This window comes from Camellia sinensis, chromosome 10 (assembly GCF_055761805.1).
Source record: "Camellia sinensis isolate YWXY chromosome 10, ASM5576180v1, whole genome shotgun sequence".
Taxonomy (NCBI): Eukaryota; Viridiplantae; Streptophyta; class Magnoliopsida; order Ericales; family Theaceae; genus Camellia; species Camellia sinensis.
Window position 1 is genome coordinate 155,274,832 of NC_138970.1, and position 23,168 is coordinate 155,297,999.

The 23,168-nt window shown below is 36.0% G+C and overlaps 1 protein-coding gene across 1 annotated transcript; it reads left to right on the plus strand.

Annotated features, from left to right (window-relative positions):
- The first annotated feature begins 630 nt into the window (after positions 1-630).
- STN7 (Serine/Threonine kinase domain protein) lies at positions 631-17,150 on the plus strand. The gene is made up of 10 exons (XM_028227491.2): positions 631-1,258; positions 1,387-1,473; positions 2,815-2,937; positions 3,076-3,177; positions 6,367-6,535; positions 6,617-6,710; positions 12,359-12,452; positions 12,556-12,612; positions 16,328-16,741; positions 16,836-17,150. Exons 1-10 carry the CDS (start codon positions 821-823, stop codon positions 16,995-16,997), a joined length of 1,740 nt encoding a protein of 579 aa, XP_028083292.2. The 5' UTR covers positions 631-820; the 3' UTR covers positions 16,998-17,150.
- Positions 17,151-23,168: the final 6,018 nt, after the last annotated feature.

Here is a 23,168-nt window from a genome sequence, read left to right on the forward strand (position 1 = left end):
AAATTTCACTCTCTTCAAAACTGCGAAGTTTCACTACCTTAAAAACAATGAACTCAACGGATTGTTTTTAATATTTTCAAAAGTTCCTATTTATCACAAGTCCAGTTTCATCGATCGTAATGAAAAAATTTCAAAAATATTAATTTTATCGAAAAATAATGATCCACATGAAAAGTTACTGAGTTTTTAAGTTTCAAAATAATTGAAAAATGAAAACATTCCGATCTGTGCAATAGTGTAGTGAAGGGTATTTTTGTTCAAAATTAGTCTCCAACACATTAGAAGGCTGGAGTTATGTAACTTTTTTAGCTTTATCCGTTTTATACTAATATAATCTTATGACGAGGGACCTTCGACCAAATATTGAGATCCTAGGGTCCATCCGACTGAGGAGCTTGGTTGACCCCAAGGGATCTAGGGCTTTTTAATTCAAGAAGTACCTAATTGGATAACAGCATGGGGATTTACAGATCGGTCCTATTCACCCATAGGGTCTTGGTCCATATAACTGGGCTGAGATCACTGACTTCAAAAGGCCCATCATTCACTATTTATATAGAGCCCAACCCAAGAGATGAGTCCACACGTCTCATCTGATATGTGGCCTATATCTCTCGCCAAATCAAAGTCAAGCCATTTGCATCCACAAGTATACCTGAAATAACTGTCACAAAAAATATAAAAAAAAAATATAAACAATATATCAAGAAAGAGAAGGAGAGTAGATATTGAAGGAAAATCCAAGTGAACCAGTCTCTATATACATGTATATACACATACAAATAGATATATAAGTGTAGAATCTGAGTCTGTAACAGACATGGCAACTATTGCAGCAGGAGGAGTAGGACTGGGAGGAGTGAAGCTCCACACTCTCAACCCAAAACCCCCAAATCCATTCCTGGGAAAGAAAATCAAGCTTAGACCCACTTCAGTTCCAAACCCACATGGAAAATTCACAATCTCAAAGTCAAAACCACTAATTGTTTATGCCTCTGGAGGAGAATTTTTCAACTTTGCTCATGACCTCTTTGTGGGTGTTGGAGTGGGACTCCCTTGCACTGTCATGGAGTGTGGTGATATAATATACAGAAGCACACTACCCAGATCTAATGCCATCAGTCCTACTGTTCCTGGGTTGGCTCTAGCTCTTGGTGCTGTTTCATATCTCTGGGCTACCCCTGGTGTGGCTCCTGGATTTTGGGACATGTTTGTTCTTGCTTTTGTTGAGAGATTGTTCAGACCCACTTACAGGAAGGTGAGTTAATCAGAAATTGTTGAAGAAACAATAAAAAAAATTGGGGGTCTGATAGTTTTTTGATTTGTTGTTGTTTTGATGAATGATTTTTTTGTTTTTGTTTTTCTGGGTTTGTTGTGTTGTGATAGGATGATTTTGTGTTGGGAAAGAAGTTGGGTGAGGGTGCTTTTGGTGTGGTGTATAGAGCTTCACTCGCTAAGAAGCCCTCTTCAAAGGTATACATGACGTGTTTGATGAAATTCCCCTTTGAAATTGTAGCATTCACTTGTTTGGTTAGTATCTATCACTTGTATGAATCAACCTTGTTGTTTGTAAAAGGAATAAGTTTCATGTGGTCTTGGATTTAACAGTCATACAAGCTTTTGTTACCAGCTAGTTGTTTCAATTTTGATTTGTATGATTAAGAAAAGGGTAAATTACAATAAATTCCCTTAAACTATGATGTATTTGCACTTTGTCTCCCTGGACTTCAGAATGCAATAGTTAACCACCTTAAACTATTATCTTGTTACACTTGACATTTCTAATAGGATTATATCTTGGGATTTAAATGGAATCAGGTCATATGTTAAGCACATGACACACTTATTGATTTTTTAGGACAATAATACTAGCTATTGATTTATTTAGGATAATAATACTCTTATCTAGTGATCCCATTTGCACTTTGTCTCCCTTATTTTAGTGGTAAAGTGCAAATGGGATCCCCATATAAGAGCATTATTAGCCTAAAAATTCAATAAATGTGTCATGTGCTTTACATATTATTTGATTTTGTGTAAATTCCTAGCATAATCCTAACATAAGGGGTTAACTGTAACAATATAATACTTTGAGGGGGTTAACTGTAACAATATAATACTTTGAGGTGGTTAATTGGTGAGTTTTGAAGTTTAGGGGAAAAAATGCAATTGGGTTATTGTTTAAAGGGGTTTATTGTAATTTACCCTTAAAAAAATAAAGTCCATTCTTAATATGAAAACTGTCAAAGAAAAAGGAGCTTATTCCCCCTACAAAACTAACAGCTCGTTTGGATTGAGTGATTTGGAAAGAAAAGAAAAAAATGGATTGCTCTTCGTTTCTATCGTTGTTTGGATAAGCATAGAGGAGAGAAATGAGAAGAAATGGAGAGATCTCCCATTTCTCTTATAACCCACATATTGAATCTCTCTAAAAGTGGAAAGACTGGGAGAGAAATTTAACCAACTAATTTCTATTTTTTTATAATACCAAAACTGCCCCCTTAGATATGGAAGAAATAAAAAAAAAAATTGGTGCCTATAAAAGGTTATTTTGGTAATATAAGATGAAACAATTTCTTTTATTTTCTTTTATGTAGTTTAACCAACTAGGATAGGAGAAAAATCAATTATTTTTTCTTCTCTATTCTCTCCTATTTATCCAAACAAGGAGAGAAAACACAATCTTTTCTCTTCTTTTCTTTTATCTTTTAACTTATGTAATCGTTTCTTTTCTTTTCTCTCATAGGTTCCCAAACGTAGTGTCAAATTTGAAATTGACAGGTATTATAATATATTCTTCTTGGTGGTTGCTAGAAAGCTGGTGATTTAGTCTTGAAAAAGGCTACTGAATACGGTGCTGTTGAGATCTGGATGAATGAGCGAGCGCGAAGGGCTTGTGCAAATAGCTGCGCTGATTTTGCGTACGGCTTTCTTGAGGTGTTGCCCTATTATGTCTAGTACTACTACAATATGAATTAGGGGTATCTTAATCTCAATAAATTTTGGATTAGCCTTGACTGGTATTGTTCTCCATTTTGAGCTTTTTGATAAAAATTAGTTCACATTTCATTTCAGACTTCTTCAAAGAAAGGAGGTGAAGAGTATTGGCTTATATGGCGGTTTGAAGGGGAAGCCACACTTTCAGATTTAATGCTGAGTAAAGATTTCCCCTACAATGTTAGTGCTTTTCTCTTATTGCCTTTTGGAATGGCAGAACTCTCAGATACTAGTCATCTCTACTTCAGAATTATTTGATGTCTTTGTTGAAAATAAACTCTGTTGTTCCTGTTTTTGTAGGTTTGGAACATTGCTCGTCTTTACAAAAATTTAATCTCATTCACATAATAGTGAAAATTGTTTCTGTCATGATAACATTGCTGTTAGGTAGCTTGGTTATTTATACTAGTGTGTAGCACTGCTGTGATAACCAATTGAACTGGATGGGACAAATGGGTGTGTGAATGTACTACAACTAAGGCAATAACTGGATGGGACACATGTTCCCAAGTGATAATTTGGGTTACAACTATGGTTGACTTCAAGCCCTAACCTAACTTCTTGCTCAACTATTTTTTGGGGGGATGATCTTCTGGCTCAATGGAAGGGTACAGAACTTGCCTACATATGCAAGATTAAGCTCCAATGTAAATGGGTGCTTAAAAAACAACCCAATTTTAGTAATAACATAGGAGAACCTATTATAAATACTTGCTTTAAGCTGAACTATCAGTGAACACTGATGACTATATGTGGTCTTAAAGGAGGAGCTTTGTTATATCAGATGAAGCATTAAAAAAATATAGAGGGGATATGGAGGATATTTGCACTAGAATTTCCGCTAGGTGACTTGTTCGATATGTTCTTTGGGAGTTCTACATAATGAGCTTATAAAAATCAAATTGATTAGGTACTCCCATGGAAAGAAAAGTGGTCTTTTTGTTTGGTGATGTTCAATAAAAGGGGACATTGGCTCCTCTTGATTGAGAAACAGAGAATTGGACAATCAAGGGAATATATATTCCTGTACCAATAGTTTGTGAAATAAAAATGTAAAGTTGGATTGATCCTAGGACAGACAATTTTCAAGATGAACACACATTAGAATGCAAAGCGTAGCCTCAATATGTGATAAATTGTGGTAAATCAGCTGATATATGCTGTACGGAAATCCACTTGGAAGGATATGCGACAACTCAAAAGTTAAAAGTGGATAAAGGAATAACTCAAAGAGTTGATCTTAGCTCCACTTGCATGGATAGTGGAATAATTATCGTGTAGTTAAATTAGAAACAAATGGAAATTTTTTTTGGTTTACAACTACAACAATAATGGCACATTAATGTATATTATAGTGCTCGATTACTTACTGACAAACTATAGCCCTCCTTATAATTATTAAACAACTTGTAATACACTAAGATTTAATTTGGGCATGGGCTGATTTAATATTTAAAATGAGCTTCAATAAAAGGAAAAGGTGGTTTCCATTTCAAGTCTGTTAACTAATATTAGTCACTTGTGTTTGAACTTTCAAACAATGCACCTCTTCATTGATCATCGTAAAGTGCTCTGTACGTCTGATGTCTTGAATAAAAATCCTTATCTGATTGTTGGACTCCAAGACTATGTCGTGTTTAGAGTGGAATAGTAATGGCGATTTTGTGTATGTGCTAAACGCCTAATGGGAATGGTACCATGTGAGTTCTATGCAAGTGTGGATTATAAATTTCTCATCAAAATTTTAGTTTTACCAGTCCCAGTTACTTTAGAAGATTGCCGTGAGATGCTTGGAATTAGTAAGGATGCTAGTTCAACTTGTGGGCTAACTCAGATGATGAAGTTTGTGTGTATTGTCAGGGATGGACGGGGAGAGAGAGAGAGAGAGAGAGGGGTGGGGACCACAACCCCAAATTTGAAAAACTCCTTAAATATAGTTGTATTAGTTATGAATATTTATAAATTATATAGGCTCGCCCCTCCAAGATTTTTTGAGAAATTTAATACCAGTTCCCCCATGATTTCTTTAACTCATCCTGCATTTTCAAGTTTCAGTCTTCACTTTTTAGCTCCAATTATGTTTCCCTCTTAGCCTCTTGCTCTTCTTTTGTCGTTGTTTTTCCTTGTCTTTTTTGTTGTTTCTATTCTCTCTTCAATACAATCTCCATTTTCAGTTTACTTTAAGGGCAAATTTCACTTTACCTCCATCTCATTTGGAAATAAACCCATAGGCCCTTGTGGTTTGTTGACTGAAGTGCACTGTTAAACATTCTGTCCAACTTAACAGCAAGTGTGAAACATGTGCCAGCCATAAAAGGGTTATATGCTCATTTTCAAATTTCAAGGGGGTAAATTGCACATGGAATAAAGCACAAGGGGTTAAATTACATTTTGCCTTCTAAACAAATTACGAAAATATCTGTAATTCACACACTTAGGTTATTTTTATACATGAGTATTTTAATCTTTTTCATGGCCTAACTTTAGTCCACAAATCACAAGAGGGCTATGTGGTTATTTCTAAATGAGAGGGGGTAATTTGGGTAAAATGAAAGTTGCCCTTATTTTTATTCTTTTCCTCTTCTCCATCTCTATTCAAAATTTCTTCTATTTTTAGTTATTCGTCTTCTTCTTATTTCTCTATTTCAGTTATCTATTATTATTATTATTATGATCTTACATTAGATGGAGGCCATGCTCTTCATCAAAGAAATCACATTACCATTGAGCATCATTTTCGGGTTGATATGTGACACTTAATTACAAGACTTAAACAAGGAGGATGTGATGGAATTGTTTGTTCTTAGTTATGATTTAGATCCTAGGGACAGTTATAGGTATTGAAAATTGCAGATAATTGCAAAGCTAGAAAATAAATTAAATTTGCATTTGAACTTTCAGTTCCAAAACTATGAGATTGACATCCTAGACATCCTGACTTTCAAAAGTTGTTAATAATTTTTAAGTTGTGCTAGGAGTTTGTGAAAACAAGAAAATTGACAATTTATTCTCTTATGATAGATTGATTTGTCTTGTTTTAACATTACCTGTTTCGATGGCAACAACAAAATGTACATTTTCAGCAATAAAAATTGTCAAAACTTAACTGCACAAGCACTAAATTTTATATTGTTCTATGTACGTTCTCCCCCTTTAAGGTTAGAATCCTCCATCCGTCCCAATGTATTGTAAAGGTGTAATGTTCTTTCTAGGTTTTCTCACCCACTATGAGAGCAATTGAGATGTGTTCCTATAGTCACCCATCCTTTAGCCTAGAGATCTATTATTTATGATTTTAATTCGTAAGCTACAGATTGGTTTAGTTTAGCTTTGAAATGCCGATCTCACTATTGTCACATACATTGTCAGGTGGAAGCAATGATTCTTGGAGAAGATGAGAACTTGCCAAAGGGGTTGGAAAGGGAAAATAGAATCATTCAGACAATTATGAGACAACTCCTCTTTGCATTGGATGGTCTTCACTCAACAGGGATTGTCCACAGAGATATAAAGCCACAAAATATTATTTTCTCTGAAGGTAAGTACAGTATATAAATTTAGCCGAGTTCAGCTGTTTTAGGAGTAAATATTTAGCTGTTTCCATGTAAACTTAAAGCAGGGTCTCGCACATTCAAGATTATTGACCTCGGTGCTGCAGCAGATTTGCGAGTAGGCATCAACTATATCCCAAAGGAATTTCTTTTAGACCCAAGGTATTTTTTTTTATTTTATATTTTTTCCATGCCATGATGGAATTAGCTAGTTGATATGATGCAAAGATTCTTATATCAATTTAATGGTTGTTCACAATCTATTTCACTGTACTTCACATTTTTTAGGTATTTCACTGTATGTCACATCTTTTAGGTCTTCAACTTCTGAACTGATAAATAATTTTATTAAAATAAAGTAAATTGAAATTGAACAAATGTTTAAGAAAATGGACCACTGTTATGGTTACTGAAAAACACTAACTCATTTCAAATCCTGCAATATATCAGAATTGGGTACTTCATATTCTGATGAACATCCAGATACCAGGCCAATGTTCACTTCTGATTTTCCCTCTTGTAGTTTCATGTGTTCTGTTCACCAAATTGCTTGGAGTAGGGTTAGAATGGTGGAAGAGTCGAGTAGTCTGGAAAGAGATTGTAAGGCGAATGAGTCCAATTCATTTTCAATCTAATTTGTAAAGCATTTACTGAATTAGAACTGCTGCATGAAAGTATTGTCATTATATGGCATTTAAGGAAAAAAGAAAAAAGAAAAAAGCTTAATCTGTCATGCCATGTAGATGCTGTCCCAGTGAATGTGAAGAAGTGCAATCTTGTTACCTGTATACTCATTAAATTTGGGACTTCAATGCCTGAAATTCATGTTTCACTGCCCATCCATTAGGTGGGTTAGATGACTGCCTAAGGCCCCCAAATTTTTAAGACCCTTAATGATATATGGTCCTTAATAATGGTAAAAGCTCAAAAATTTTATTATTTCTCAGGGCCTAAAAATGAATTTCATGAGACTTGAAATGCTCAAATCATAATTTCAAAAAAAAAAAAAGAAAAAGAAAAAAGAAAAAGTGAAACCTCGTTGTAGACGTTCCCGAACGCCCCGGGAGGACGAGTCCCGTTCTGTTCGTTTTGGGCTCGCTACAGTTCAGGACTCTCAAATTGTCGCGGTTCTTAATCTAAACCAAAGAGTCCAAATCCGACAAATCGTTTTGAGAAAACAAATTTTTAGAAAAGAAGTGTCAAACATGGACTGCTTTGCCAGATACAGAGTCGCCACCTAAATATTTTTTATGGGGGAATTTAGGAAACCCTGATTCGGTGCCAAAGGCCATGTGTCTGTCATCACCAAAGTTGCCTCAGCTCGGGAGCTTGGGTACGATTAGGGAAGGTCAGCTATGAGCACCCCCTCTCGCCCGATCCGAAGATTGGCCTCTACTAACCGTAATATCCGTTTTTGAAAACGTTATGTGTTTTTATTCCGGTTATTAGCTTATGCGCACAGCAAACAAGTATAGACCAAATCGCCTAAATTGGAACAAAACATTTCATGCTTGTTTTGAAAATGGTTTGCTACTCGCAAGTAGGCTAAAGATGTAGATTTCGCCACCCTCAAGTGGGCTTTAGAAAAGATGATTTTGCCACTATCTAGTGGGCTTAAAACTCACAGTTTTAATGCGTTATCCCAATTTAGTTAATTCAACCTCCATCCACAGGCATTCAAGCAGTTATATCACATAAGCAGCTAGCCTGATGGTAATCATGCTATTATGGCAACACGCACACGCATGCGGTATGCTAAAGCATAAATGCTTACCGAGTACTTCAAGCCAGAACAGAAGCTAGTTAGTAATCATGTGCATGATCCTAGTTCATGTTGAGATGGCTAATGCAACACATGCAAGATGCAACTACAATAGGCTCGGCTATCCTAATGATGGCATGTGAAATGCTGCAACTAACAGGTATTCAACTTGGAATTGAAATACAAGTGTAGTTAGTATGATGTACCGAGCCCGGTGCATGTAGGACAAATGTATGGATGCACGCATGCATAGCATAAGGTATGCTAATTTAAATATGCCCTAATACTAACCATCAAAAGCAGATAAGTAAAAGGGAGAAAGAAGTGGGGGTTGGAAGACATGCACACACGCACACACACTTGTTACAAGTTAGCCCTCATTCGGAGGGACCGAAAGAATAATACAATTTAACTAACTAACAAGCTAATTAAATATTACAGACCACCTAATTAATTAAGCAAATTAATTAATCTAATTTAAGCAATAAACAGCCTCGGGGAGAGGGTCCAATGCGATGCGTGCTCGATTCCGCTCGAAAGTCACTGCCATGCACAAGCTGCCTCTGTTTTGACTCTTCTGCTTCTCTGAAGATTGTACAAGTCCCAGGGTTGCTTCTTTGAGTGCTGTGGAGCACCACCGGCCGTGAGGAATAGTCACCGGCCATGGGAAATGGTCATCGACCATAAATTAATCCATCGGCCACTTATGGATGGCCGGTCGGCACTGCAGATGGCCGGTCGGCCAAATCTTCCTGCAGAATCTGTTTTTGACAGCAGCAGAGGGCAAAACATAGCATGTCAACGCATTTCAAGCAAATGTGTGCATGGCCACTCTCCCAATCATGTTATGGACTCAAGGGAGCGTGGCCCTCGGGCCATCAATTGCGCATTTCGATGCATGGTGGCCCAAAAGGCCAAGTATGCAATTTCAATGTAAAATGAAATGCACACAAAACATACAAAGGGGCCCCAACCTCCATCATGTTTGATCAAGAGGGATGGGATGCAAACATGCAAGCAAGACTAATGCAACATGAGCATGTTGAGGTAACAAGTATTCCAAATGCAATGCAACCTAGTCATGCATACAAGATGCAACATGGTCATTCAAGCACGCAAGGTAAACATGTGACGACATATAAAGGATGGACTTAAACTAATATGGGCAGCTCTCAAGCATGCCAAAATTAGTGGCCAGAATGATGCAACAAAGGCATGAAAACACACACACAAAATATGCATCAACAAGGGCCTAAACATGGAGCATAAGCCATCAACTTTTCAAAGCATGAAAGGGATGGAAAATGCAAGCATATAAGCACATCATGAGGTCTGAAATAACATACCAAGTGATTCCAAACCACTGAAACAAAGCAAGGATGGCATGCTAGAGAGGCCAAAGCTTAAGGCATTTAAGAGGGATTGTATGGTAGCTATACAAAGCAAGACATGAATGACTCAAATGACCTAAAACAGTCCCTTAACGCATCAAAATATGCATGTAAGCTTCACAAAACTTAGCCAAAACACATGAGCATGGTAGTCTAAATGCTACGCATGTATTGAGGCAAATCATGGCATTACAAGGCATGTATGCTAAGCAAGCATGGTGTACCAAAACCAATTAAAAACAGAGCTATATCATGACATAATAAGCATAAATATCAGTCAAGGCATTGCCAACATGAACCTAAACATGATGCTCACTAAAGAGGCAAAAATGGCCCTTTTCAAGGACAACAAGGAGAGGGGGTGGCCCTCTCCTTCTTAGGACCTCAAGGTACCATCCTCATCACTGAAATCCCTCAAGATTTCAGTGGTGAGGAGGCCCAAACACAACGGTCCCGGAGCTCAACCGAAATGGCACAAAACAAGGGCCAAACAAGCCTTAAGAGGGGTCAAACAACCCCAAAGCTTAAACCACCCTTAAGAAACTATTTAGGGCAGATAAAAACAAGACTTTTCTATGTTATATGCAAAGTCTAAAACAGCAAGCAAGGTAGGCAAAAATCTAGTGCAAGATTGGGGAATCTAAAGTAAGAATGTTACCCTTGAAGAACCCTTGAGGAACAGCAAGATCAGCCACCTTACTATGATCAAAACCAGTCCAAAAACTCAAGAACAAACCCTCAAAGCCTCTCAAGGTCGAAGTGTGGTGTAATGGTGTGTGTCTTAGTGCAAAACTAAGGTCAAAACACACTTTTAGGCCACAAAACACACACAAAAGAGGAGAGAGAGGGACATATATAGAGAGAGAGTGATGTACATCAGAATATATGTATAAGCTCTGGTTTTTTTCATTGAACCCCCAACAATGGAGGAGGGGGGCTCTATATATAGACAAAACAAAGGTTTGAAGCTTCTCAAAGAAGCTAAACAAAAAAGGGGTCAAAGGGGGCAAAGGGGGCAAGGCTTCCTGAGGAAGCTAGGACAGTTGGCAAGCTTCTTGAGGAAGCTTTGACAAAGGGTCAAGCTTCCTCAAGAAGCTTTGACCAAAAGGGTGCAAAAAGGGCAAAACAGCCACATGTATTCCTCGGGGCAGGTTTGGTGCATTCCAGCTGGCACAGCTGGCATGCACCATGCCTGAAAAAGGTAAAAAGGGGCTACCGGCCAGAAAAGGAGGTCACCGGCCAAACAGATGGCCGGCCGGCCATACTGAGTGCCGACCGGCCAATGGTATAATTCACCAATGGCCGGTAGCCTCAAAACATGGCCGGTGGCCTCAAACCAAGGCCGGTGGGTGTCAGGGTAGCTAACAAGCTACTTTCTACCCTCATAAACAAAAACACAAGTGTTTGGTGCAAAACCAAACACAGAACAGTCGAGTTGAGAGATCCTGAGGCAAGGTGCGTAACCGAGACCTCTGGGAACTCAAAACGAAACACAAACATGAGTAATCACCGAATGTTCGAGCGGTGACGTCCAAGTCTTGAGGACGGTCAAAAATGGGGTGTCTACACTCGTGCTTTTATTTTTTATTGTGTGTGCGCGTGTACGCACACACTGGATCAAATAAATAAAAGGCACATATGCTAGAATGTTCTAGATAAAATCTCTCCTTTTTTTTTTTTTTTTTTTTTTTTTTAATGATTTGGGCCCCAAAATAGTCAGGTGTGCTAGAAGCCTAATATCTTCTAATAAGATCAACATTTCTTCTCTTTAAAGTTTATAATGAAAACTTAATTAGTAAATGGATTAAAAATATGTTAAAAAAACTTCATTGTAAAAACTTAATTAGTAATTTTGCATCTTGAAAAGTAAGAAAAATAAATTTAAATAAAAAATTACTATTAGAAAAATTAAGCAATGTTTTATACACAACCTACCCTACCCTTAATACCAGTAACAATTTTACCCACAACAGCATCAGGCTCTGAATAAATGTGATAGAAAGTTCTGGAGGTCCTTTCAATCTAAACATTATATATAGAGGCAGCAAATGATAGCTTGTAAATTGAATGAGAAAAAGATTGTCCATTCCTAGACTCTTCATCCATCTTCAAGGGGTGCCTCATAATCTGATTCTTAACCAACTTTTGCTTCCAAATTTGCTGGGAAAACATACATTTGAAAAATAGATGATAGTCGCTCCTCTCATCTGTCACATAAAACACAATAGAGATCATCAACAATACCCCATCTTCAAATATTTAAATGTCAAAAGGCCTCCTTTGAGATTTTGCCTCAGGCCCAAAAATAGTTGGGCTGCTGCCCCTAGTGTAGTTAAACAGGATATTTTAGGGGTTACTTAGGAATTTGAAAAACCCTAAAGCTAAATTACGTTTTGTGTGTGTCCAAGGGAAAGTCATGTTGGTGCTATCTTGAGACATTAATTTTTTTATTGTTTTTAATGAAAACTAGACCATTTGAAGAAACATTTGAGCCTTCATGGTTGCAAGGATGTACAAGTTTGTCTTGCATGACATAATCAAGTCTATTCAGAATTAGGCCATCATAGCTAAATTTTATTCAGTTCCACTAGAATTTAATCTCATGCTACTTTCTTTTGACATTGTCTTCATGGCTTTTTCTTCCTTCCCCGCTTCAGATATACTGCACCTGAGCAATACATTATGAGCACGCAAACTCCATCTGCACCTTCGGTTCCAGTCGCAACAGCACTTTCCCCAGTTTTGTGGCAGGTCCCTTTCCATTGTGAACATGCCCAGCTTAATTTCCGATTGGTTTATCTTTTAGTCAAATAAACTTTTTTCCTGTGGTTATGATTATATAATTCTTGAACAGCTGAATCTACCAGATAGATTTGATATCTACAGTAGCGGTCTCATTTTCCTACAAATGGTAAGTTACTTGTTTAACTATGACCGCCACTCTTGTTTGCTTGAGTTTAAGGAGTCCCTTCAGAGCACTTCAACAAGAGTCAAATCCAGCCATGTTAATCATGATTAGACCAAAATTCTACTGATTTTGACAGGTAGTGCTACAATCGTTTGAGCATTGCTGTATTCGATTTGCCTCATTTAACCTTATAACTATTATGCAAGCCCATATATTATGTGAATCTTTAGTGTTTAAATTTACTTTAAATTTGAGAATCAAATAAATTTCAAATTTGTTATTTATACGTAAACTAGTCTATGCATGCACCACACACATGCAGATGTGTGTCTGTATAGATGTATGTACTTACTACAATAAAAAGAAGGCACCTATTGTGCAACCAGAGTGCAGTTTTATTCTTAGGCCCCGTTTGTTTCAATGTAAAATATTTGTTAAAATGTACCAAAACCTACCACTACACCTACTCCTCCCACTTCACCTACTCCACCTACTACATACCTACCTCCTTTAATCTTCTATATATAGGACTCATTGTAAACACAACATACAACAATCAATAATACATCAATTTTAACATGGTATTAGAGCAAGGTTAACAACTTAGTCATTCTGCTTCAACGGCGGGCGGCAGCCTCGCCTTGGCCGCCCGCCGGACCTCTACACACACCACACAGTAGACACATGCACACTGCCACAGACACCACCGCTGCCATCACCACGCCACAGTAGCAGCAGCCACGGGAAGCACCACCTCACAGCAGCAACGCCCGTGCTTCTTCTGTTCCAGTCACCACATCGCCGCAGCAACAGCCATGGGACCACCTCTGCGCTGAGACCACTCTCGATCTCTCTCTCTTTATGACCATGAAGTAAATCTTTAAGACCATGAAGTAAACAGTAGCAGCTCCTCTCCCAGTTGCTCATTTCTATGGCAATCCCAGTGATGGATTTCTCGAAACTCAATGGCGAAGAGGGGGCCAAGCCAATGGCTCATATCACTAATGGGTGCGAAGACGATATTATATTCTCCAAGTGGTCTGCGAAGAAGATATTATATTCTCCAAGTGGTCTAACTTTTTATTTTTTTATTACTATTATTATTATATCAAATAATCAATGCACTCCTGTTCCCCACTCCACTTTCTTTTCTTTTTTTCATATTTATTTTAATCCATCTTTTGCAAAGCAACCGAAAATTTGCACACCCATCATCATTTTATTTTATTTTATTTTAACCCCCTCATCCTATTTTGATCATCATCATTATGTCTCCACTACCCAACTTTCTTTATTTTATATCTATATATATATCTCTCTTTTTTATTATACTATATTACCCAAACACAACACTCTCTTTCCCTCACATGGGCTTGTCCCCTCTCTCTCCTCTGTTTGATTTCAAAATCCATTATTTTTATTTATTTTCTCCAAATCACTTTCCTTATTTCCCCCATCTTTCATTTTGATTTCAAATATATTTTTATTATTTCTTTATTTATTTTTCTTTCACATTATTTTTAATCGTTTTCAAATTACATTCATACCATATAGCTTTGCACACCAAACCATATTTTATTCCTCTCAGGGATAAACTCCGATCACATTTTTACACACAAAAAAAAAAAAAAAAAAAAAACAACAAACAAACAACAAAACAACCACAGTGGGATTTTTCTTCTCTACTCTGCCGCCGGTCTCTTTTTCTTGCCTATGTCCTGGACGGCCCTTGACGGTGTTGCCTCCGTGTTTCCCACGCCACCGAGCACGTTCACTCCCCGCTGCTCCTCCACTGCAGCATATGGCGGATCTCCAAATCGGAACATCACGGTGGCCTTCCGTTTCAGCTCCTTGTTTTCCGCTTTTAGCACACATATCTCTGCTCACGCATCCGTATACATGCGCTGGAGCAAAGCTAGTTGGGCGTTTAACTGCTGCACCTCATTTGTCCTACTCTGAAGCCGGTGCGACAGGTTTGTGACCGCAGTCATGGTCTCCATGCATGACTTCAATGTATACTGATTGGCCTCAATATCTGTTTGTGCTGCCATTCTTTGCTCCACAGACCGCATAGGAAAGGTCAGCGGAGCAAACTCAGGGGCACTTGGTTGAGGTTCACGGGCAACCGCACCGGTTATCTCTCTTGTGGACTCGTTGAGGTCGGGAAAGAGAGTGAGCAGACCACGGGAAGAAGAGGCCATGTTCTGGGTAGCTGAACGGGAAGAAGAGGCCATGTTTTTGGGTTGCTGAGTGTTTCAGCGAAGCAGCGATTTCCGACTGGTACTTTCAGAGAAGGATTGGTTACAAAGTGTTTACAGAGTATTTCAGAATGCAAATGTTCGGCAGTTTCAGACTGGTTTGCACAGCCTCTGCCCCAACCTTGGTTAAATAGCCAAGGCAGACACGCGCATCATGCGCCGCTCGGCGCCAGACGACAAAACGGACGCGCAAGCCAATGTGGTGACGCGCCTCGCCATCATGTCCGGCACATCTTTTTATGACTTGGGCTCGCCTTTGATGGCACGCCTTTTTATGGATTGGGCACGCCTTTTGATGGCACGCCTTTTGAAAGATTGGGCACACCTTTTGAGGGTGCGACTTTTTATGGGTCCGACAAGACTCTGTAAACTGTCCCGACATTGATTCCGGTTAGCTCCTTCATAGGTCCGACAAGACTCAGTAAACTGTCCCGACATTGATTCCGGTTAGTTTCTACAAGGGTCCAGCAAGACTCCGTAAACTGTCACAACAACTGTCACAGCATTGTCTGCTACAACAGTCCGACATGACCCCATAAACTGTCGTCTACATCGGTCTGCCATAACCATACAGTCTTCTACAACGGTCTGACACGACCATACAGTGTCTCCTATCCTCTTTTATTTTATGTATTCGTCTATTTTCTTGTTTTGTTACTCTCTCCAAACTCAAGTTGGTTAGTTCCTATCCCCCTTGAGTTTGCGGGGGACTGTTAAAATGTACCAAAACCTACCACTACACCTACTCCTCCCACTTCACCTACTCCATCTACTACTCCACCTACTACATACCTACCTCCTTTAATCTTCTATATATAGGACTCATTGTAAACACAACATACAACAATCAATAATACATCAATTTTAACAATATTCTTGCCAAAAACATTTTTGGTATTTTTCTGTGTGTTTGGATGTACAAAAAGTCAAAAAAATATTTTACACAAATGCAACAACACGAATGTAAAATACTTACAAAAGGCACACAAAGTTATGAATTTCAACTTTTAAGTTTATAGTTTCACACTTTACAATTGGGATCAATTTTTGGAAGTTTAAGTTCATTCTGAACCATATACATATGGTCTAAATTCAGTCTGATTTTCAAATCTCAACTTACCAGGTCCCAAGTGAAACAAAGCCCAAAAAATTTGGAAACCTTATTCCTTGAGAACATGGGAAACTCTTAAAAAATTATGAACTACTTTACTGTAAGAGGTTTAGAAGTGGCTCCAATCAAAATGACAAGTTAAATGTTTTTCAGTCCCATTGAAATTTGGAAAGCCTAGATTCACAATATGTTGGAACTTTCTAATTGCAATTAGTTTTTTAGAATCAGAACAATCATGTCTATTAACAACAAATATTGGGTGTTAAATATTAATGCTATCTATATATTATTGGGGTTTTTATGCTGTTAGTAGAACTACTCAAACATTCTATCAATGTTCTTTATACAGGCATTCCCAGCATTACGCACCGACAGTAGTCTCATACAATTCAACCGTCAACTAAAAAGATGTGACTATGATTTGGTTGCTTGGAGGAAAACTGTAGAACCTCGTGCCAACAATGAACTCCGAAGGGGATTTGAATTGTTAGATTTAGACGAAGGGATAGGATGGGAACTTCTAACATCAATGGTTCGGTACAAAGCACGCAAAAGAACTAGCGCAAAAGCTGCTTTAGCACATCCATACTTCGATAGAGAAGGCCTTTTGGCTTTATCCTTCATGCAGAAATTACGGCTTCAACTTTTCCGAACCACACAACAGGATTATGGGGAAGCTGCCAAGTGGGTTATTGGGTTAATGGCGAAATCAGGAACAAAGCAAGACGGTGGCTTCACTGAAGCTCAGCTTCAAGAGCTCAGAGTCTGTATCAAACTATACTCTGAATTTATGTTATTTGCAAACAAGTGTTGATGGGACTTTTTTTCTTGTTTTGATTTCATTTTGTGATATGCAGGAGATAGAACCTAAGAAGAAGGCAAGTGCACAAAGGAATGCTCTTGCATCGGCTCTTCGGCTCCAGAGGAAGATTTTAAGAACACTGAATGAGAGTATGGATGAGCTTAACCAGCGAAGGAAGAGCTTATGGTGGAGCAGGTGGATTCCCAGAGAAGAATGAAGTATGTAAATATACACTTTTTTGTTTGTCTTTGTTTTTAATTTTTTGTGTAAAGTTTATGCATCCATCATTACATACTAATTTGATGGAATATAATGATGTTTAAAAGAAGAGACAATTAAATTGTTATAGAAATGACCTAGCTTGGAATCATTTGTATGCATGTTACTTCCTGTTGAAATTAGGAAATCAGTAAATTTAGCAACCTAGTACATTTGGCCCTTTGCACCACCAAAAGTTCTAGGTTTTATTATATCATGCCCTATCATGCCTTCAATCACCCTCCATATTATGGGAAAATCTCAAATCAATTGGACAGTGGTAAAATGATCTCATGAGGGTGCAAATCTATATATACCATGTGGGGTGAAACTTTTGTGTGTACCTTGAAGATTTTTATGTATGTTGTAATTATTTTGCAATTATCCCACTAAAAATACTATTTTTACTATTTTTATTTGCATTTCTCTTGTGCTTGTACTGCTTCAAATTGAATCAAATTGTTGTTTCTAACTATTGGATAGTTTGATATACATTGTTAAGCCTATTTACCAAGAATTTAAGTTTTTGCGCCAATTAGAGCCTTAAGAGAGATATTGGTTTCAAATCTTTCTATTGGCATTTGATATTTGATCTCTGTTTGATTTCTTCTTATTTATTTAGTCGTCTTGTTAATAGCTTTTGCCGTTTCTAAGTTACGGTTGGATATGGAGGCAAAAGAAATAAACAGTAAACATATATTTAACAAAATAAAAAAAGAAGCTTATTTGTCCTATCTTTTCTGTTTCATTTCATTTTTCTCTCCACAAATTCAATATTCAAAACAAAACACAACCTAAATCACATTCCCTATAATAACCTCGAGGAGTTACATCATTTGGGCTTTCAAGCTTGTTATACAGAAACGAACATCACAATTTGTGGGCACATACAAATTGGCTAGGCAAGGCCCATCAAGCAAACGAGTCATTTGATTTTTTTTTAATCTTATTCTTTGTTATCCAAAAAAGTAAAGTATGAAGGATACTACTAACTCTGTTATTAATAATTTTTATTGACACAATTACAAATATTGGTTAACCCATCACTCTTATTAAAAATTTTATTAATATTAGTAAAAAAAAAAAAATCAAATTATTACTTCACTCATAACCAGCAATGAGCTTGCGGTCAAGATAGTGAACAAAGAATAATGATATATGCAACAATTAATATACTAACTAGTATATCAATTGATGATGTGGTATAATGTAAGAAGTTTTTGGTATTTGTAATTTGTATAATGAGTGAGGTCAATAATAATGTCATAACTAGTGTTGGTACACTAATTAGTACACTAATTAATGCATGTAGCACAACCGGTGAACAAATGTTAGACTTCCATGTCATTCACAATTTCACAATATTGTTTGATACAGTTTATTTCAATTGTTTGTAGTTTATTTTTATTCAAAGAGTTTGTGTTTGACTATTTTGTCTAATTTTTGCCTGCGGAGTGTTAGTCAGAAATAATTTAAATAAATTGGGCCAAAAAAAAATGATTATCTGAACGTTAATGCATGAGTAACACATAATAAGTTGCACCCAACAGAACTGTAATCACTTGTCAATAAGACTTGTAAAGTGGTGGAATTCAGAAATAAAATCCACTTTTTAAAATGCTCTGACATGACATGTGAGATTTCAAACTAGTTCTAAAATTAGCTCATAATCTGACATAGTGTGATTCATATAAGATTACAACTGTATGTTTGATCTAACTGTACAAAGTTACAACTCATTTTTAATGTTTTTTAACATAATGCAAAATTTGTTTGTAGTCCATCCATGCTAACTCATGGCCCTTGGAGCCATTGAAGAGATTAATAAACTTGTAAGCAATGAAGAAAATGAAGATTGCATAACATGAGATTAAAAAAGATACACATAATTTATGAATGATGATGTGTATATTCATGTGGTTCCCTCTTTGACCCAAAAAAAAAAATAAAAATGGAAGTGGATTATAATAAATAATAAGATGGGGGAACTAATAAAAAATAATGAGAGTAATATAAGGTTGAAAACCATAGTAACAAGTAATGTAATATGAAATGAAAGTAGCAGAAGATGTCGAGTATAGCAGGGGCAGTGACCGTGTGAAACACGAGTGCTTCGCGTGCAACCCCCGCGACCTTTCTTGTTGATGGTGATCGAGAGAGAGTACAACCATAGCCATATTTTTTAGGTATATACTATGAAAAACAGTACAGCATACCCAGCTTGTGACAATTCAAACTAGCCTGGAACTCTTTGATTATGGTGCTTAAATTTACTATTCACTCTTTTATTTACTTACTTTTTAATTATTTAGTTGAGTTACCAAAACCTTGGTTGCTTCACACACCGTAATACCAATCTTATATATGTATGTAATTATGTAATTGCTCATATGCATCTATTCGTGCATTCATGATGTAGAATGATTTTGAGCTAACATGAGATTTTTTATTTTCAATTTTTTTGTTTCAATATATTCCTGTACGCTGTGTTTGGTTGGAGGATTTGAAGAGGGATTTGGAAAGGGAAAGGGAAAAGTTTGGTGGAATGTGAATAAAATATACCTACATTTCACCTAGTTTCACACACCTTTTCCTTTTCCCTTTCCAAATCCCTTCCCAAATCTCTCAACCAAACACAACAGTAATGTAATGAGGTTGTCACAAAATATGATTATGCAGTTGAAAAATGTACTATAGACAAAAGTACAATAATTTTTTTTGAACAGATAAATCACTTACATAATTGGTCCACTACTTAGTATGAAAAGATCAACTTTGTAACTGAAACGAGTTGATATGAGAATAAGTTTTTAGTTTTTGTTTTTGTTGTTGTTCTTTTTCTTTTTTAATGCAAAAAACAAAAAGATAACGAAATAACAAAATTATGCTTTTTTGTTTTTCATAAACTGGAAATACAAAACGAAAAACTAGCAACGGTATCAAACCACACCTAACCTTTCCCAAACATTGTATGTATGATATGATAATGATATTTAATTCTCGTTCTCAAAGGTATAATATGATTATGATCAACAGTGATGGATCCACGATTTGAGCTTTGGGAGGCAAAAATGCATGTAACTTTTATCCAAAAAAATTATTATAAAATTTTAGATTTTGATTTCTATCAGCATGAAACAGTTAATTATATTATTATTAATCGGACATTCCTTATCAACATAATTGAGAATAAAAATATAATTGGATACAAGTAAAGTTTGATTTATAAAAGAAGAAAAAAAAACATAAAGGACATATGAATAGAAAATAAGAATAGTAATAAATAAAAGAATATAAGTAACTCTAAACAATATATAAATATAACAAATAGAATAGATCAATAGTTGATAAACCTCAATTTAGAAACTATTTTTAAAATTTTGTAATGTAAATAATTTGGGGAGTGCGAATTACTGAAATTTTGGAAGTGCGAAGTACTCTAATTTGAAATTATTTTACTAATTACTAGTATAATATACATAATTTTTAAAAAATTTGGGAAGGCCATCCTTGATTATCAATAGGACAAACTTAAACCTTGCTTTGAAAACCTTTAAGTAAGCAATCTGATTAAACAAATTATACATTAATACATATCTTTACTTCAAAATGAAAGAAGCAGCAAACAGGTGTGAGTGAGCTCATAAACCAAAATTGACAGCTTTTCAAAGTCTTCAAAAAAAGAGAAAAATGAATATATGATAATTATTTATTAGGACTGAGGTTAATGACAGTTTGTTTTAGATGTTCAAAGTGACAAAAAGAGAGAGGAACACGAGACGAAGCAAGTAGTGCATAGTTTTTTATTTTTTATTTTTTAAGTATAAACTAATCAAGCATTCAAGTTGGGTTTTGAGCTCATGCTTTGAATTTAAATTGATCAATTAGCCTGTCATCATAACGTATTAGTTGAATCTCGGTTACAATTCATGACCTTTGAAATTTCTTTATTATTATTTTATTCATATCTCATATTCTAGTTAAATCCGATGAGTTATAATCAAAATATAAAGATTAAATAAATCTACAATTAATAGAAAGAAACTCGTAAAATAAGTGAGAAAAGTCACAACACACGTAAGTAATGAATATTCGAACCACTATTTTTTAATAAAATATAAAAGTTTTGACCAATTAAACTGACCAATTAGTTCAAATAGGTTATTTGGGCTCTTGATTGTTTACAAGAATTTGGCACGAGAATTGGAGATTCACGTGAGGTCTTGGTCTTCTTGACTGTTATTTTGATTGTTTACTTTTAGCAAGAATCTTAGGATTCCTACAAGTCAATTTTCCGGGAATTTCAACTCCCAATTTTCCTTGGATTCTATAGTGATTGAGAAAATGCTTATATGGGGGGCATCTTCCACCAATCTTCTTGTTTCTATGGTTGTGACCAATCAGAATTAACAATATTCATGCTGTTCAGTAATATCTGATTGATAATATTACTATGTCATAATAATTTTGTGATTTGCTAAAATTGTTTAGTGCACTACAAACAAACATATAAGGGTTTTAGAGACAACTTTTTTTTGTTTCCAAATGAAAAAATTTTATTGCAAAAAATATTAAAAGATCAATTTCAATCGTCACCAAAATGTTCAGTAAAAAAATATTTAGCGACAAAATTTTGAAATTATTGCTAATAAATGCAATCATAGGAGCAAAACAAAAAAGATAATAACTCATTACTAAATGTCCAATTTCGTCTTTAAAAATACAGCATTACATTTTTAACAACTAAAATATTTTGTCCCTAAAAAATAATTTCGCACCTAAAGTTTTTACCCTAAAACCTTAATTTATTGTAGTGTTGTTTGCTGTTTAATTTTGTTGTCATGATATTTTTTAATTTTTTTTTTATTGATTGACGAAAAAAAAATTTACATGAACCCTTCAATTATCATCAACTTTGCCCATTAATTTTTAAAATTATATATTTAAATATTCTCATAAAATTTTTTATATATATGCCTCAAAGGGTGAAAGTGATCTAATCAAATATAAGATTTTGAAACTAATAAAGAGATAAAAGTGTTACGACCCAAACCCGCCCCTATGGGTTTAGCACCGTAACCGGCTAGTAATCCGTGATTACCGAAGGCCTGCTTAACAGTAATGACAGTAATACAGAATAAAGGGACTAGCGGAAGCCAAAACAGAAAATAAAAGGTGTCCAATGAGCTGTGACAGTCTGAATGCAAAAAGACTTTTCTGAACATATTCACATTCGTAGTCAAAACATATATACAACTCAGATACACAAAACATTCAGGTTAGGGATCAAATCCTTACATCGTAGCTATACAGTCAAGTTTTACACAAAACAGAGACAAAAATGGTGGAACTGAGACACCCCAAAGTAGCCATAGCTTGACTAGACTGGGAATCTCGAAATGAGACACAATGGTTGGCTTTGACAAAACAAGAGCTAACCTGACGCTCTTACCTCCGGTCCGGTGCCTGGACACCTACATATATATATATATATATATATATATATATAAATAGTGAGGTAAAGCCCAGTGAACAACAGTTATGTAAAGAGGTTAAGAATGAATGTCATTTCAGTAATTAAACAGTCATATCAGTCACTTAGAAACCATAGCAGTCATATGTGGTGCATCCCATAGCAAAACAGTACAGTAGGTCTTAACAGACCGAATAGTCAGTCGATGACCATCATAACAGTAACAGTAATGGTTCCAAACATGGAAACCGACAGAGATCTTTGTGTCAGTAGCAGTAGTAGTACAGTAACAGTAAATTGCTATAGATGCCACGAATACAGTTTACAAATAGGACAAACATTCATTCATTAAACAATAACGTTTCAGTAAGCAGAACAGTTGATTATTCAAAAAATAATCATAATTGAACATATCTTTACAACATTGTTACTCACAAAGCACTGGCCTATAAGCAGCTAGTGGGCGTCGGTGCCAACTCTACACAGTTATAGAACGAACACACACACTAAGTTACACACTCGGGAATCAACAACTTAGTCCTTATCTTGACTCGGTGTGGTTCTACATCAATATCCTCATTAAGATGCCTTAAACATGGCCTAGGAATTCCTAGGATGGAAAGATGATGCAAGGATGCACTTTAAAATACTTTTCAA